The 15,989-nt window shown below is 44.3% G+C and overlaps 1 protein-coding gene across 1 annotated transcript in view; it reads right to left on the bottom strand.

The window, feature by feature from the left end:
* The window catches only part of CARS2 (cysteinyl-tRNA synthetase 2, mitochondrial), a 131,146-nt gene that overhangs the window by 93,541 nt on the left and 21,616 nt on the right, over nucleotides 1–15,989 (bottom strand). The window contains exon 5 of the mRNA XM_082246278.1: nucleotides 10,064–10,169. Coding sequence (XP_082102404.1) covers nucleotides 10,064–10,169 — 106 coding nt within the window. The remainder of the gene's footprint in view (nucleotides 1–10,063; nucleotides 10,170–15,989) is intronic.

The raw sequence follows: 15,989 nt of genomic DNA, 5'->3' as shown, positions 1-15,989 counted from the left end.
TTGAAATGATTGTAAGCAGACCAGATCGGTGACAGGGTCACTCTCTCTGAATTTCCTGGAGATAGCACCCGGCACGGTAAGCCCTGCTATCGCAGGCGGGGCTTCTGTTGGCCAAACAAGTCTTCTCCACCTATCCCTGGCTTTGTCTAGGCTTGGCCCATCCTCACCGTGTTGGCGGCATACTGGCAAATGTTAGCAGCGAACGGACTCACCGCCACTGCGTGCGCAGCTGCTCCGGCACATGCACAATGCATGTGGGTGAAGCCCTTCCACCCTGACATGTAGGACTGCGCATGCGCGGCCTACATAAAAGACGCCGGGGATCCCAGGAGAGTGCCATTCACCTCCAACGCACTGGAGAGGAAGCACCTCCTGGAGGACGAACAAGGACTGCACCCTGATGACTCTTCATATACCTCTTTGGAAAGGCAATTCACTGGAAAAGGTTTTGAATGGCTCCTATTTTAGTGGGAACACAGTTTTAAATAAACCCTTCCTGCGTATTTGATACAGGTTTTTTCAGCGCCACTCTACAAAAACCCAGCATTCAAAACGTAAGTCCTTTCTCAACCAGATACAATGTTTTTTTGCTGACATATTTTATGAAATAGAGAAACAATGGTTTCTTCTAATTACTTTATAGAATATGAAAAATCCACACCTGAGAGTATAGAAAACCATGTAGGGAGGCATTTCATGCAAATCCCCTCTGGATTATGTAAGTACCCGTGAGATTCAAGAAACTTCAGCCTCCCCACATAGGGATTGCATTAACCCCATAAATAATTGGTGTTTCAGCAAACCCAATCCTTGCCGCACTCCACTTTAGGGATCTTGCTGCTACCCAGGAGAAAAGAGAGGTACCCCAAGTACACCGATCATAACAAGTCTGCACAAAAAACAGTATGTAAGTCTTTTGATCTTATAAGTATAAAATACAATTTAAATGAATTAACTATGTATATTCAACTAACGATCACTAATATGATTGTAGATATGGTAAATCCTTGACAAAGGCACAAGCCGAAACGCGTTGGATTTTAGACGCCCCCTGAAAATCCAGAAACGCATGGATGACAGGGAATACGTTTCTAAAGTCACCATAATCACAACTGTCATACCTTTACTTTCTGTCACCTACTCACCGATGGGCCCTTTGCCCAACAAAGCACTACATATTTGTACAAAGTTATTATAAAAATAAATATGATTTTATGAAAATGGAAAACTACACTACTGCATGCATCGCATTGTTCAATAAACTGCCTCAAAGTCCCACCTTTTACTTGGTTTGAGGAACCAAATATTTCAAGACTCGATCCTGCACAGAAGCCTCGGCAGAAGCTGAAGTAGAGGAAAAATGTAAATCAGACGATACTGACCCCAAGAGGCGCGCAAGAGTGTTGGCGGCGTTGGCCAAAGGATCCCCAGATCTTGCCACAAACCTCTGAACCTTGCGGTTGAGACGAGAGGGCAACAGGTCAACATCTGGAGTCCCCCACCAGAGACACAGTTGTTAAAACACTTCCGGATGAAGAGACCATTTACCCAGACTCTGGGCCTGCTAACTGAAGTAGTCTGTCTGCCAATTTTCCACCCCTGGAATGTGCACAGCAGAGAGAGCTGGAACATATTCTGCCCACCTTAGAATGCCGGATACTTCTCAGGCCACTAGGGCACTTTTGATGCCCCCTTGATGATTGATATATGCCACAGCCGTGGCATTGTCCGACTGAATTCTTACCGGACACCCCTGCAGACAATCTGTCCCCGGGACAGGCAAAGCCTGATAGCCTGAATCTCCAGGATACTGATCAGCAGACCGGACTCCTCCCAAGTCCAAACCCCTTAAACCAAATCCATGCCAAAGAAACCTTCCCCACCCGGACAGGCTGGGGTCTGTGGTAACCACTGTCCAGTACAGGGGGAGAAAGGACTTCCCTTGTCAAAGCGCCGGGAAACAGCCACCAAAGCAAGGTTGTCCAGAGATTGAGGATTCTTGTCCCATTTAGCAAGATTTCCTTTTGCAGAGGCTGGGTATGAACTGAGCAAATGGAATTGTCTCGAAGCTGGAGACCATCAAACCCAGCACTTGCATGCAAGTCCTGAGAGACGACCGATGGCTGGACAACAGGAGCCGAATCGCATGCTGCAACTTCTGCAGCTTAGCCTCCGGGAGAAACACCCTGGCTGTGGCTGAATCCAAAGTCAGGCCCAGGTAATCCAGGTTGTTGCATGGAATCGGAGCCGATTTAAAAAAAAAAAAAAAAATCAGCGTCCAGCCAAACTTCTGCAGAGTCTGCACAGTGATTTCCAGATTGTCTTTTAAGACAGTCAGAGACTCTGCTCGCAGAAGAAGGTCATCCAGGTACCCCAGTAGCGTGATCCCCCTCTGCCTGAGCTAAGGAGCTGAAGCGAGACCAAAGGGTAATGCTACGAATTGATAATGTTCCTCTCCCACGGCAAAACGAAGAAAAACGCTGATGCACTACATATATTGGGATATGAAGGTAAGCGTCCTTGATATCAAGAAAGGCCAGGAAATCCCCTTGATGAAGGGATGCCACCACCGTGCGAATGGACTCCATCCGAAATTTCTGAACCGGCACAAAGAGATTCAGGGCCTTGAGATCCAAGATCGGACGGACCTTGCCTTCCTTCCTGGGAACAGTAAATAGATTTGAATAAAATCCCTGAAAATGTTCCAGCTCTGAAATTTGGGCCATTACTCCCTGTGAAAGCAGATCCTGCACTGCCCCGTGAAGGCCCTGCAGTTGATCTGGGGACAGGCGCAGGTTGGAAGGAAAGAACCTTGCAGGAGGCAAGGACCGAAACTCCATCTGTAACCGGACCGAATCAACTCGTGGATCCATTTGTTTTGAATGAAACAGGTCCATGGGTTTGGAAAGAAGCCCCACACCAGATAAAGGTCAGTGCACCCCTTCAGGCAGAGGAGGGCTTGCATGCGGAACTAGTGGAACCCGCTTTTGACCTACCAGTCCAGGGCCTCTTGGAACCCCCGGCGAAGTGATGGAAGGACTTTTGTCCCTTGTCCTGCAAGCTGGCAGGACGAAAGGGTTGTTTGTGAGCCGAGCAGAAGGGACCACGTTTACGACGAGGCTCTTTGCAACCTGTGGAATCAGAGTACTCTTACCTCCCGTAAGACCTTTAATAACCTCTTCCATAGAAGCTCCGAACAGGCGGTCTCGTACAAAAGGGAGGTCAACACCTTTTGGAAGCCTGGTCCGCAGACCAGTATTTCAGCCAAATCATGCGGCGAAGTGCCACAGCTGTCACAGACACTCTGCAGGCTAAAGGGGCCGCATCTCAGAGAGGCATCACAGATATACTGTAACTCCTGTGTCAACTGATCCGCCAGCTCTGCCAACTCAGGAGGATGTTGACCCCCTTTCAAATCCGAGCGCAGAAGCTTTGCCCATTCCGTTAAGGTCTGGGAAACAAAGGCAATGCCAAACACTGGCCTCAGCATTGAGCCTTTCATGGTGTAAAGGTTACAGACCAGAGCATCAGCTCTCTTGTCCACCGGGACCCTAAAAGATGGGGAATCCTTCACCGAAGAAGCTTAGCTTCATTTAAGCTGGAAACCTGAGAATCCAACACCGGTGGAACTGTGAGTTTCTTCAAAAGGGACTCTTCAAATGGATACCTCCTAGTTAGACGCTTAGGTATCCCAACCATAACTTTTGGGGATCCCCACTGACTCGCGACAATTTCATCAAAATAGGCAGGAAAGGAGAACACCTTAGACACCTTGGATGGTCTGCGGGTACCAAATTGCACCCACGCAGCATTAGCTGTGTCTTCCAATCTTAAAGTTTCCCGCACTGACACAAATCAGTGCCTCCACACGGGCGGCTGCAGCGGAAGAGGATTCATCCTCACTGTCAGAGCACTCCGGGTGCATGGACACAAACCCAGAGGGTTTACTCGCATCCAAATCCAACTCAGAATCTGAGGAGGCAAAGACAGGTGAAGGCAGAGGATGCTCCTTGCTCGGCCGCTTTGAAAAGGCCAAATCTACTTTGGACACTAATGACTGCAGGACCACCATCATGGTTGCCAGGGCAGACTGAGACCCAGAGGGTCCCGCAGCTTCCGAGAGTGGGTCAGGTGGCGACACGTCTCCATGGCCTCCATGGGTAACCCAGAGGCCGCCCGTAATATTGTGAAAAAGTGCAATAAAACCCCCCTTAACCGCTGTAGCGGTAGTACTACAGGTCCAGGCGCACCAGCGGCGCTGCTATAGCAGAGAGAGGGAACTGTACCCCATAGGGACTCCCCACCACCAACTTAGGGAAGGATGCAGAGTGCCAAGCTGCTTGCCATGCGGCGATCAGAGAGGAGGAAGTGCCAAAACCAACACTAGAGGCCCATTGCCGCATCACCTCTCCACAGACTACAACAAATTGGCCACTGCATTGACTACAATTGGAAACTCCGAAAACATGGCCACCGGACTACACAAACATTGCCGCCGAGTCTGCAAAAACCGCCATCCACAGCAAAATGGCGGCACGGCACCCAGGACCCCCAACGACCACCCAGGTATGCGCAGTTCGCCAAGGGGGGTCCAACAGGGACCCCTGCCATAAAAAAATTTATGGGAGCCACCAGCAGCTGGCTATCTCCCCTCTCCAGCCCATCACTGCAGGACTCCCACACCTGAGAATAGCCTGACCACCCTGAGGAGGGGGGACTAAGGGTGGTAGGTGAAGGCGACTTGTGCAGGGGGACCCCGCTAGTGAGGGGGGGCACCATGAAGGAAGGGCACCAACCCAAGGGAGGGGTCCGCGTCCACCCCAACATTTTCCCAGAGTAGAAAGAGGGGGACATAACACACTTGGGAACCGAGCAGGCACCACTCCGGGCAGTCCTCCGCACCATCTTGGAATGGGGATGCTGCGGCCAGAGGTACGCTGCGACTCAGGTCATGACCAGGGCTATGAGTCCTTGCGAGAGTTTTCACTCGCCGGCCAGCCCCCGTCTAGTGGGGCTACGTCACGGCCAACCTAGCTCAGAGCTAAATTTGGGTCGCACTTGCTGGCCAGACTGGGAAGACTGTAAGGATCTAGGATATTCAGTGCGTCACCCAGTCCGGCAGCGAATTGTAGTCCTCACAGGAACAGAAAATAATAAAAGAAAAAAAAGTTAAATTTAAAAAGGAAAAAATGCCAGGACCAGAGATCCCAGCAAGGAACTAGGTCCATAAAAAACTAAAGTCCTATAGCAGGAAGTGGGAGGTATATCCCCTGGGGCTGTCCTAGGGGTGTAGTCAAATTGGTTTCCGCCTAGTCCTACTCCTATGGAGAGCAGCATAACCCAAGGGTCAAAGAAGATATGGAGCTGTGTCCGTCAATGAACGAAAGAGAAAACAATACCAGGATAATGATTATTCTAGGATCACGACAGCAGTTAAACACTTCAATATCAAGACGTATATGTACGTACAGCGGTGTTGAAGTGGTTAAAGCAACATTTCAGTGTTTACCTCTTTTTTTCTATTATGTAAAAATTGATGGATTCAGACCTTTAGCCATCATTAGATGTTGCCAGCTGATATATTATTCTGCATACTTTTTCTCATGCTGATGTAGAAGAAACCCGGCCAAGACACAGAAAAGTACCTTGGATGCTTCTCGTGCCAAGATCAATGAGTTTCTAGAAGTTCAAATATATACTGTATCAGTCAAGAATAGGTGGAAAATAAAATCTTGAACAATGGTAAAATATTCCCCATTCTGACAGTTTTAGACAGACCTGAGCAGATGGTAGGTGTTGAGAGGGCACCTACTTATTCAGGAATGTTTTCGTAAAATAATAAAAGACAAAAGGGTAAGCCAAGGCATAACCAAAAAAAATTCAGGAGGAACCATTTATCCAATGTACATATCAAATTATAGATCATACCCAATTTATTTGAGACTTTGCCTACTGCCATTTAGATATAGATTACAGAAACTTCGATCAAATGAAATTGAGGGCTAGACTATGTACATTAAAGCATTTACTTACAACCCCAATTCCAAAAAAGTGGTGTAAAATCTACAAAAAAAAAACAAAAAAACAAGTGCAATGATTTGCAAATCTCAAACCCATATTTTAGTCACAATAGAAAACATATCAAATGTTTAAACTGAGGAAATGAACAAAAATAAAAAAATAAGGTCATTTTGAAATCGATGGCAGCAACACGTCACAGAAAAAGTCTCTCTAAATATACAGCATCTCACAAAAGTGAGTATTCCCCTCACATTTGTGTAAATATCAGTAGAGATATCCAGCAGGATATTTTTCCCCCATTGAGATCTGATGTGTTTTCAAAGCGTTCCTTTAATTTTTTTGAGCAATGTGTGTTATATATATATATATATATATATATATATATATATATATATATATATATATATATATATATATAAAAATCAATAAAAAAAAGGGGGGGTACTGCGCGTCAAGGGTGATAGCTGCGAATCCTTGATTAATTAATGTGTAAGAATATGGATATACGTAGATATCTGATTAATCAACACATTCTAATAGCGAATCAAAATATGTTCCAATAACATAATGTGCTAGTCAAACTGTGATTTAAATATGCAAATCCTTATTCATGTATTGATCCAAAAACAATAAATATATAAATAAAGTACTTATTCACATAAAGGTGTTATTAACCTGTGTATGGTATATCTTGCTCAAAATTATATCACAATCAAAAAATCAAATCAATATGTGACTTGTGCAAAACAAATTATTGTGCTAATTACATAAATCCATAAATATAAAGTGCTTGAATTGTTACTAAATTAGGTAGATAAGTGCAATTATCCGATTCTATATAAAGTGCGGGTGCATATAAGCGTAAACAAATAAATTGGTGTATTCCAGTGCGGACTTTATAAATCAATATTAGTCCAATAAATAAACGTGTTGTAGGGTCCGATTCTTAATGTGAATTTTTGCCAGTGCTTCCTTATTGTTTCGATCACTTTTTAAATTCCTCCACCTCAGGGACTCGTGAGAGAGAGAGAGACGTTCAGTGGTGCCACTTCTAGGTGCACTAACTGCTCACCTTAAATTATATTAATAATACACAAGTATTATTATTGCCAGGGTGGATATGGCTCCTTCACTCCTGTCTCAGCGTAGTACCGCTCTCTCTCCACAGGGGGGGGGGGGGAATCCACTCCTGCCTCAGCTTGGTATCGCTCCAACTCCTTAGGGGGGCTGTATGTGTGTATATTATATATCACATATACATACACATATACTGTATACATATATAGTATCTCACAAAACTGAGTACACTCCTCACATTTTTGTAAATATTTTATTATATTTTTTTCATGTGACAACACTGAAGAAATTACACTTTGCTACAATTTAAAGTAGTGAATGTACAGCTTGTATAACAGTGTAAATTTGCTGTCCCCTCAAAATACCTTAACACACAGCCATTAATGTCTAAACCACTGGCAACAAAAGTGAGTACACCCATAAGTGAAAATGTCCAAATTGGGCCCAAAGTGTCACTTTTATTTTCCAGTACTGCCTTAACCCTCTTTGGCATGGAGTTCACCTGAGCTTCACAGGTTGCCACTGGAGTCCTCTTCCACTCCTCCATGACGACATCACGGAACTGGTGGATGTTAGAGACTCTGCGCTCCTCCACATTTTGTTTAAGGATGCCCCACAGATGCTCAATAGGGTTTAGGTCTGGAGACATGCTTGGCCAGTCCATTACCTTTACCCTCAGCTTCCTCAACACGATCCTGGGGTCGTTATGTTGGAATACTGCCCTGCGGCCTAGTCTCTGAAGGGAGGGGATCTCTGCTTCAGCATGTCACAGTACATGTTGGCATTCATGGTTCCCTCAATGAACTGTAGCTCCCCAGTGCTGGCAGCACTCATGCAGCCCCAGACCATGACACTCCCACCACCATGCTTGACTGTAGGCAAGACACACGTGTCCTTGTACTCCTCACCTGGTTGCCACCACACATGCTTGACACTATTTGAACCAAATAAGTTTATTTTGGTCTCATCAGACCACAGGACATGGTTCCAGTAATCCATGTCCTTAGTCTTCTTGTCTTCAGCAAACTATTTGCGGGCTTTCTTGTGCATCATCTTTAGAAGAGGCTTTCTTCTGGGAAAACAGCCATGCAGACCAACTTGATGCAGTGTGCGGTGTATGGTCTGAGCACTGACAGGTTAACCCCCCGCCCCTTCAACCTCTGCAGCAATGCTGGCAGCACTCATGCCTTTATTTCCCAAAGACAACCTCTGGATATGATGCTGAGCATATGCACTTAACTTCTTTGGTCGACCATGGCGAGGCCTGTTCTGAGTGGAACTTGTCCTGTTAAACCGCTGTATGGTTTTGGCCACTGTGCTGCAGCTCAGTTTAAGGGTCTTGGCAATCTTCTTATAGCCTAGGCCATCTTTATGTAGAGAAACAATTCTTTTTTTCAAATCCTCAGAGAGTTCTTTGCCATGTTGAACTTCCATTGACCAGTATGAGAGAGTGAGAGCGATAACACCAAATTTATCACACCTGCTCCCCATTCACACCTGAGACCTTGTAACACTAACAAGTCACATGACACCGGGGAGGGAAAATGGCTAGTTGGGCCCAATTTGGACATTTTACCTTAAGGGTGTACTCACTTTTGTTGCCAGCGGTTTAGACATTAATGGCTGTGTGTTGAGTTATTTTGAGGGGACAGAAAATGTATACTGTTATACAAGCTATGTGTTGTCACATGAAAAGATGTAATAAAATATTTACAAAAATGTGAGAGGTATACTCAATTTTGTAAGATACTGTATACTACCCTCTGATGCAAACTAGTGCACCTGCAACATGGGCTCACCTTGTTGGCCCTTTGGCCTGGGCAACATATGTGGATATTCAGTTTGCTCCTTTAGGTCGCTCAGTGGACATTCAATTTTCATACGATTTACCCGTTCATGTTCTTTCAGCCAATGCTTTCCATTATGTTTAATATGCATGGGTGAACGATTGTCATGCTCATTACAATAAAAATGATTGTACCAGAAAAAAATATGTAATGAAACCAGAAAGGTTTTAACTTAAAGCGGTGCTCCAGGCCCCCCCCCCCCCCCCCCACACAGAAAAATCAAAAGTCAGCAGCTGCACTTACTGTAGCTGCTGACTTTTATTATTGGGACACTTAACCTGTCTTGGAATCTAGCGATGTCGGCACCCCAGCCGATGTGTCCATTGGCTCTTGGGTGCTGCCGCAGCTGTAGCCTGTAAGAAAAACTTCACAGCCGATCACCTACTGCGCATGTGCAAAGCCAAAGAATGCTGCACTTTCTGAATGGCCCGACGGCAGGGGAAGGAGGAGGGGGGGGGTGAACTTCTGACAGACCTCACCATGGCAGAGTCCAACAGGAGTAGGGATGGGTACCTGTCAAAAACAGGTCCCCCGCTCCCCCCCCCAAAAGGTGCCAAATGTGGCACCGAAGCGGGGGGGGGGGGGGAGAGGAGACAGATAAGTTGAGCTTTTACTTTTGGGTGGAACTCCACTTTAATTTCATTAGAATGTTGAGGAAGGGGGAAAGGATGGAACCAGGAAAGGTAAAATATGAACAGAATAAAACATTGGCTTCAAAAGCAGAAAAAAGCAAAATAAAATGCAGAGATAAAGCACATAAACAGGAAATGGAAGGTAAATGAACTACAACACAATCCTTTGACACCTAAAAAAGATATCCTGTAAAAAAGGCAGCCCTCCTTTATTATCTTAAAAAGTTAAACAATAAATGATTCATGTAATGCTGAACCTGCAGATGTCTTACAGGACCAAAACCATCTTTCACATTATATAATAATCATCAGCTGACATATCAATCAGATTTTTTTATTGCTTATAAAAGCCCTCATATGACCTTATTTTTAGTGATGACCTTTTTAACCACAGAGTCTACGTTGCCCTGTGTTGGCCACTGATGCACAGTAAATTCCCCACTTCAATGTAGGTCACCAAAAAGAAACGTAAAGTAAAACACTTACCTTGTGACGTAGCATAAGCATGGCCGTTGGAAATAATCTTTTGAATAAAAGATATAATATCTGGAATATGTTCTGTAACTCTCATATATATTGTGGGAGGAAGTACCTGGGGAAAAAAAATTATTTTAGTTTTAGGTTCTGGCTTCTTCTGCAACTTGGATACTCCAACAACGTGGTCTTCCTGACATTATTTTCTCTCCTTGTCCATCTAAGAGTTTTAGGTTTTCCCACCTGCCTTTGTGTCTTCCAGCTCATGTTGCACTCTCCATAATACTGCAGGAAGTAGGAGCCCCTCCTAATGTCTACAGCGGGTGTTTACACCCAAGAACTCAAGCACAGAAATCTCGCCCATAGAGAAAAACTGTCACAATGCTATAAAGAAGAATTCCAGGTATGGCATACATTTTACATTCTTAAATTGTCTAGCTTGGACCATGTAACTATGCATATGTCATACTTGTGGGATCCCTGTAAAAAGTAGAAATCACTGTATTAGACACCACTACTCAGTGATCTCCACTAGCTTCTGGGTCCTTAGTTGAGCGCGACAAGGTGGAGAGTATAATGTTACCGCCTCTCTACTTCAACCAATCAGAGAACTTTGCAATAACTGAGAAAATGCAAAACATTCTCTGAGTGGTGCCCATGCCGAGGAACCAACCTTCTCTGTTCAGAATGCTACAGGACAGCTGCTTGGCAAGAGACCTACAAAGTAGTGGAGATCACTTGATCCCACGTGTAGGGTATATGCAGTTACATTGTCCATGGTGGACCACTGTAACTGCAAAAAATGCCATACCTCAAATTCTTTAACTTTTTATTATCTATCCAAATCTTTGCTCAACTAAACCCTTTTAAACCCAAATTAATCCAATTCAGATATTACACCATCTATATAGGTTGTCTTGTTGTTTTATATGTGAGGGTTGCTCAACCTCGGTGGTCTGGTCAGACCGAATACATAATAAACAGGCAAACAATTTGGGGGAGCATACCCATGTATTTCTAAAGCTGCTGCAGCTATGAACCAAAAGACATGTATATTAAAAAAGAATAGCGCGCAAATGCAAGAGAAATTACTACCAAATCTGAAGACAATCCATAAATAAAAATGGGGATTTGGTCCCACCATATGGCCATATCGTGCTCAAGCCCACTACTGCGTCAAAGTACCCCATTATCAGTGGGTCCTACACTATCCATGAAAAAGATGAATCCAGCCTTTCTAACCCTTGGAGATAATACTCCTTGCTGGGAAAGATGTGCAAATGCACTACAGGGGACTCCTCCTGTATCCCCTTGATGGTGGACACTGATTGAGTACAGGTGTGTGTGGGGGGTGGGGAGGGTTGCTCAACCTCGGTGGTCTGGTCAGACCGAATACATAATAAACAGGCAAACAATTTGGGGGAGCATACCCATGTATTTCTAAAGCTGCTGCAGCTATGAAGCTATGAACCAAAAGACATGTCTTCAGATTTGGTAGTAATTTCTTTTGCATTTGCGCGCTATTCTTTTTTAATATACATGTCTTTTGGTTCATAGCTGCAGCAGCTTTAGAAATACATGGGTATGCTCCCCCAAATTGTTTGCCTGTTTATTATGTATTCGGTCTGACCAGACCACCGAGGTTGAGCAACCCTCCCCACCCCCCCACACACACCTGTACTCAATCAGTGTCCACCATCAAGTGGATACAGGAGGAGTCCCCTGTAGTGCATTTGCACATCTTTCCCAGCAAGGAGTATTATCTCCAAGGGTTAGAAAGGCTGGATTCATCTCTTTTTCATGGATAGTGTAGGACCCACTGATAATGGGGTACTTTGACGCAGTAGTGGGCTTGAGCACGATATGGCCATATGGTGGGACCAAATCCCCATTTTTATTTATGGATTGTCTTCAGATTTGGTAGTAATTTCTTTTGCATTTGCGCGCTATTCTTTTTTAATATACATGTCTTTTGGTTCATAGCTGCAGCAGCTTTAGAAATACATGGGTATGCTCCCCCAAATTGTTTGCCTGTTTATTATGTATTCGGTCTGACCAGACCACCGAGGTTGAGCAGCCCTCCCCACCCCCCACACACACCTGTACTCAATCAGTGTCCACCATCAAGTGGATACAGGAGGAGTCCCCTGTAGTGCATTTGCACATCTTTCCCAGCAAGGAGTATTATCTCCAAGGGTTAGAAAGGCTGGATTCATCTCCTTTTCATGGATAGTGTAGGACCTACTGATAATGGGGTACTTTGACGCAGTAGTGGGCTTGAGCACGATATGGCCATATGGTGGGACCAAATCCCCATTTTTATTTATGGATTGTCTTCAGATTTGGTAGTAATTTCTTTTGCATTTGCGCGCTATTCTTTTTTAATATACATGTCTTTTGGTTCATAGCTGCAGCAGCTTTAGAAATACATGGGTATGCTCCCCCAAATTGTTTGCCTGTTTTATATGTGGACTACACATTCATAGCCTCTCTTTGCGCCTGTTACATTGCAGATCATTGATTTCTGGTGCGAGTGTCCTGTGTTAGTACCTTTTAGCAAAGAATACTTAAAGTGGTTACGAACCTCGGACATGAAATATGAACAAAGAATATCCATCTATAGTGCGTACTGGTCTCAATTCACAGCACAAACGGTCAATTCTGCTGCCTGTTAATCCTCTATCTGATTGATAGCCTCAGCTCTGTTCCTGTGTTCGGTGTGTGTGTGTGTGTGTGTGTGTGTGTGTGTGTGTGTGTGTGTGTGTGAGGTGCCCTTCCCTCCAATCAGCTCTGACTGAGCTCTGCAGAGTGTAACTTCAGACTCCCACCCCCTGCTTTCTGAAAGCTCAGACAAGATGCATAGATTTTGCGCTTTGAACAGCTGAAGCACTGAAATGGCAGCAGATAAACATGTACAACTTATGTAGGAGGCCAGTCAATTCACTGGGTATATGTAAGGGTGTACAACCACTTTAAAACGGTAGTAAACTATGCATTTTGATTTTTACCTACAGGTAAGCTTATAATAAAGCTTACCTGTAGGTAAAATAAATATCTCCTAAATGTGCACCAATTAGGAGATATTCCAGTGCACAGCAACCATTCATTCAGAGCTCTGTGTCGTGACTGTGATGCCCATGTGTTATGTCATCACGGCCATTCAAGCAGCTGCAGCCTGAGAACCCGGCAGGAAAACCGGATGAATAAGGAAGCATCTACAGCACGCAGTGACAGCGCGCCGTTCGAGGGCTTCAGTTCAAGGTAAGTCTTTCTTTATGTGCTAGAATATGGTGCATACTAGCACATTATGATATTGCCTTGCAGGAGGAAACATTTTACTTATTTATTTTTATTTTTGAAGTTTACTACTGCTTTAATCATGCCATACAGAGCTTGAATTTTGGCACTGGGGAGACATAAAAACTGCTAAACAAATAGATGGCCTGACATAGAAGGGTAAACTCCATTAGTTTTAGACAAATGGATATTCTTTCAAGAACCGTAATATGCAAATTTTGGACAGAAAGGACAAATGGTTCACAAAGGGTATGAGAATGGCCATCTATGTCAAACTGGTGCTTAAGGCCAGCCATAGACTGTTGAAATCTTGGCCAGTTCAGCAAAAACCGGCAGAGGTTCGAACCATGTGTGGGCAAGCTAAATATATTGATTTATCAACTTGGGTACAACCAGCCTGCCAGATTTTCTTGTGATTATCGCTAGCGGCTGCTATAGCTGCTAACAATAATCACTGTCTTCTCCTGGTGAGGTAGGCTTCCCCCACCAGAAGCAGAAAATTGCTCAGCAGGAGGGAATCCCCTGTTGACACTGTCTGTGTTGATAGGGTAATCGTGCAAATTTCTTTCCTGCAACCCGTGGCTGCAGGAAAGAAATTTGCACTTCCTATGGCAGGGGTCTTCAAATTATGGCCCTCCAGTTGTTTAGGAACTACAATTCCCATCATGCTTAGTCATGTCTGTGAATGTCAGAGTTTTACAATGCCTCATTGGATGTGTAGTTCCATAACAGAGCTGGAGGGCCGTAGTTTGAGGATCCCTGCTCCATGGCCTGCCTAACTCGAACTTCGGAAACTTTGTTCCTACTATCATGAAAACGCAAAGAGAAAGTGTAGAGATTGGTAAAAAACAACTGTACTTATTAAGCAAAGACACATTACTCATACCTCAAACGAGGACAAATTGCTTCTGGGAAGAACAGAAGATAGAAAAAAAAACATTCAATTATGTAACTGAGAGCGACAAAACAAAATTACACCTTAATGTAATCATGTTATCAGTAATAACACTTTATATTACAGTTAAAGACATGCAGAAGCACCAGAGAGGCATTGATGCTCCAATTTAGGTGTGAATTACAAGGAGCATTGTCATAGAAACTCCAAGGGAATCTATGAAAAACTTAAAGTGCTGTAAACAATATATTACAGCACCTGCAATACAACTACCTATAAAAACATGACATAGCATTGCAGGGAATATAGCAGAAATACCCCACAACAAAACTGATGCCTATATGGCATCTTACTCCTGCATTTTCTAAATACATGTTTTGTCTGCATGGCCTTGCTACAACCTGTGCTAGCCTCTAGAATAATAATGGCAGTTTTTTTGCAGGTAAAAAAAACAGGATTTTTGTAGGAACTTACCGTAAAATCCTTTTCTCTTGAGTCCATTGACAGACACAGCTCTCCTACTACTTAGCCATTGGGTTATGCTGCCCCCTGCAGGAGTAATACTATGCAGGACAAAAAGCAATTCACCATGCCCACGGGGCTGTCCCTATAGCAGGGCTTGACAAATTTACCTGAAATCTAGGAGCCAGCTATAAAAGTTAGGAGCCAGTTTTTTTTTTTTTTTTAAAACGAACAACCAAGCTTTATTTAGAGAGGGGGACAGGGAACAAGGTCGGGTAACCTGACAAAAGGGGGATCTTTAAGGAAGTCCAGGCCCCATTATCCCCAGGAGAGGGCCCGCATCCCCCCCCCCCCCCCAAGACCACCAAGGGAAGATGGGGGTGCTGCATTTACCCACCATACCATGGACCGGGTGGGCTCTGCTCTGGGCAGACCACCTCCCACCCGGAGAGGGGGTGCTGCCAGCCAAGGGGTACGCTGCGACTCAGTGTGTTCCAGGTCGTCGCGTCCCAGCGAGACAACCACTCCCAGGCTCTGTCGTGGCAAGGCTTAGTGCAGGACTATAACCTGCTCAGGCTCGTAGGCCAGGCTGGGAGACCTTAAGGATCTAGATTATCCAGTGCGAAACCTCAGCCAGCATTGCTTGTAGATCACCAGGAGGATCCCCCTGAACACTAACTAGCAAAGTGAGTAAAGATAAATAAAACAAAATATTCTTAAAAGAATAAAAAAATACTCCTTCACTAGGCACAAACTGTTTTGCTGGAGCAGGGAATGTGGGGTTATGCCTATAGGGACAGCCCCGTGGGCGTGGTGAATTACCTTTTTTCCTGCCTAGTACTACTCCTGCAGGGGGCAGCATAACCCAATGGCTAAGAAGTAGGAGAGCTACATCTGCCAATGGACGATAGAGAAAAGTGCATTTATTTGTTTATTTTTTACACTGAAGCCTGTAAAGCATTGCACTCGCGATCAGCAGATTGCGGGTATAATTCCAGGGTCCTGCAGACTCTTAGTACACTGTCTGTACGTACCCCTGATATGGGCAGAAAGTTACTGAATTGCAGGAAGAATCAATGAACTACAAGAGCATTCACCCGCACCCTCTCAGTTTATTGAAAGCTAGAAGCAGTCTATCCTCTTTTTTTGTAAGGAAAACAAGAGAAAAATTTCCCCAGGTTTTTTTTGGCAGCAATTAATTCCAAAAGGACAAGTTTTTTTATAAAAGTACAAAATATTCTATAATTTTACAATTCTGTTGTGAAATCGGTTTTCCAGGAATAA

Source organism: Pelophylax lessonae, assembly GCF_965119305.1.
Source record: "Pelophylax lessonae genome assembly, chromosome: 2".
NCBI lineage: Eukaryota > Metazoa > Chordata > Amphibia > Anura > Ranidae > Pelophylax > Pelophylax lessonae.
This window is presented reverse-complemented; position numbering and strand designations above follow the sequence as displayed.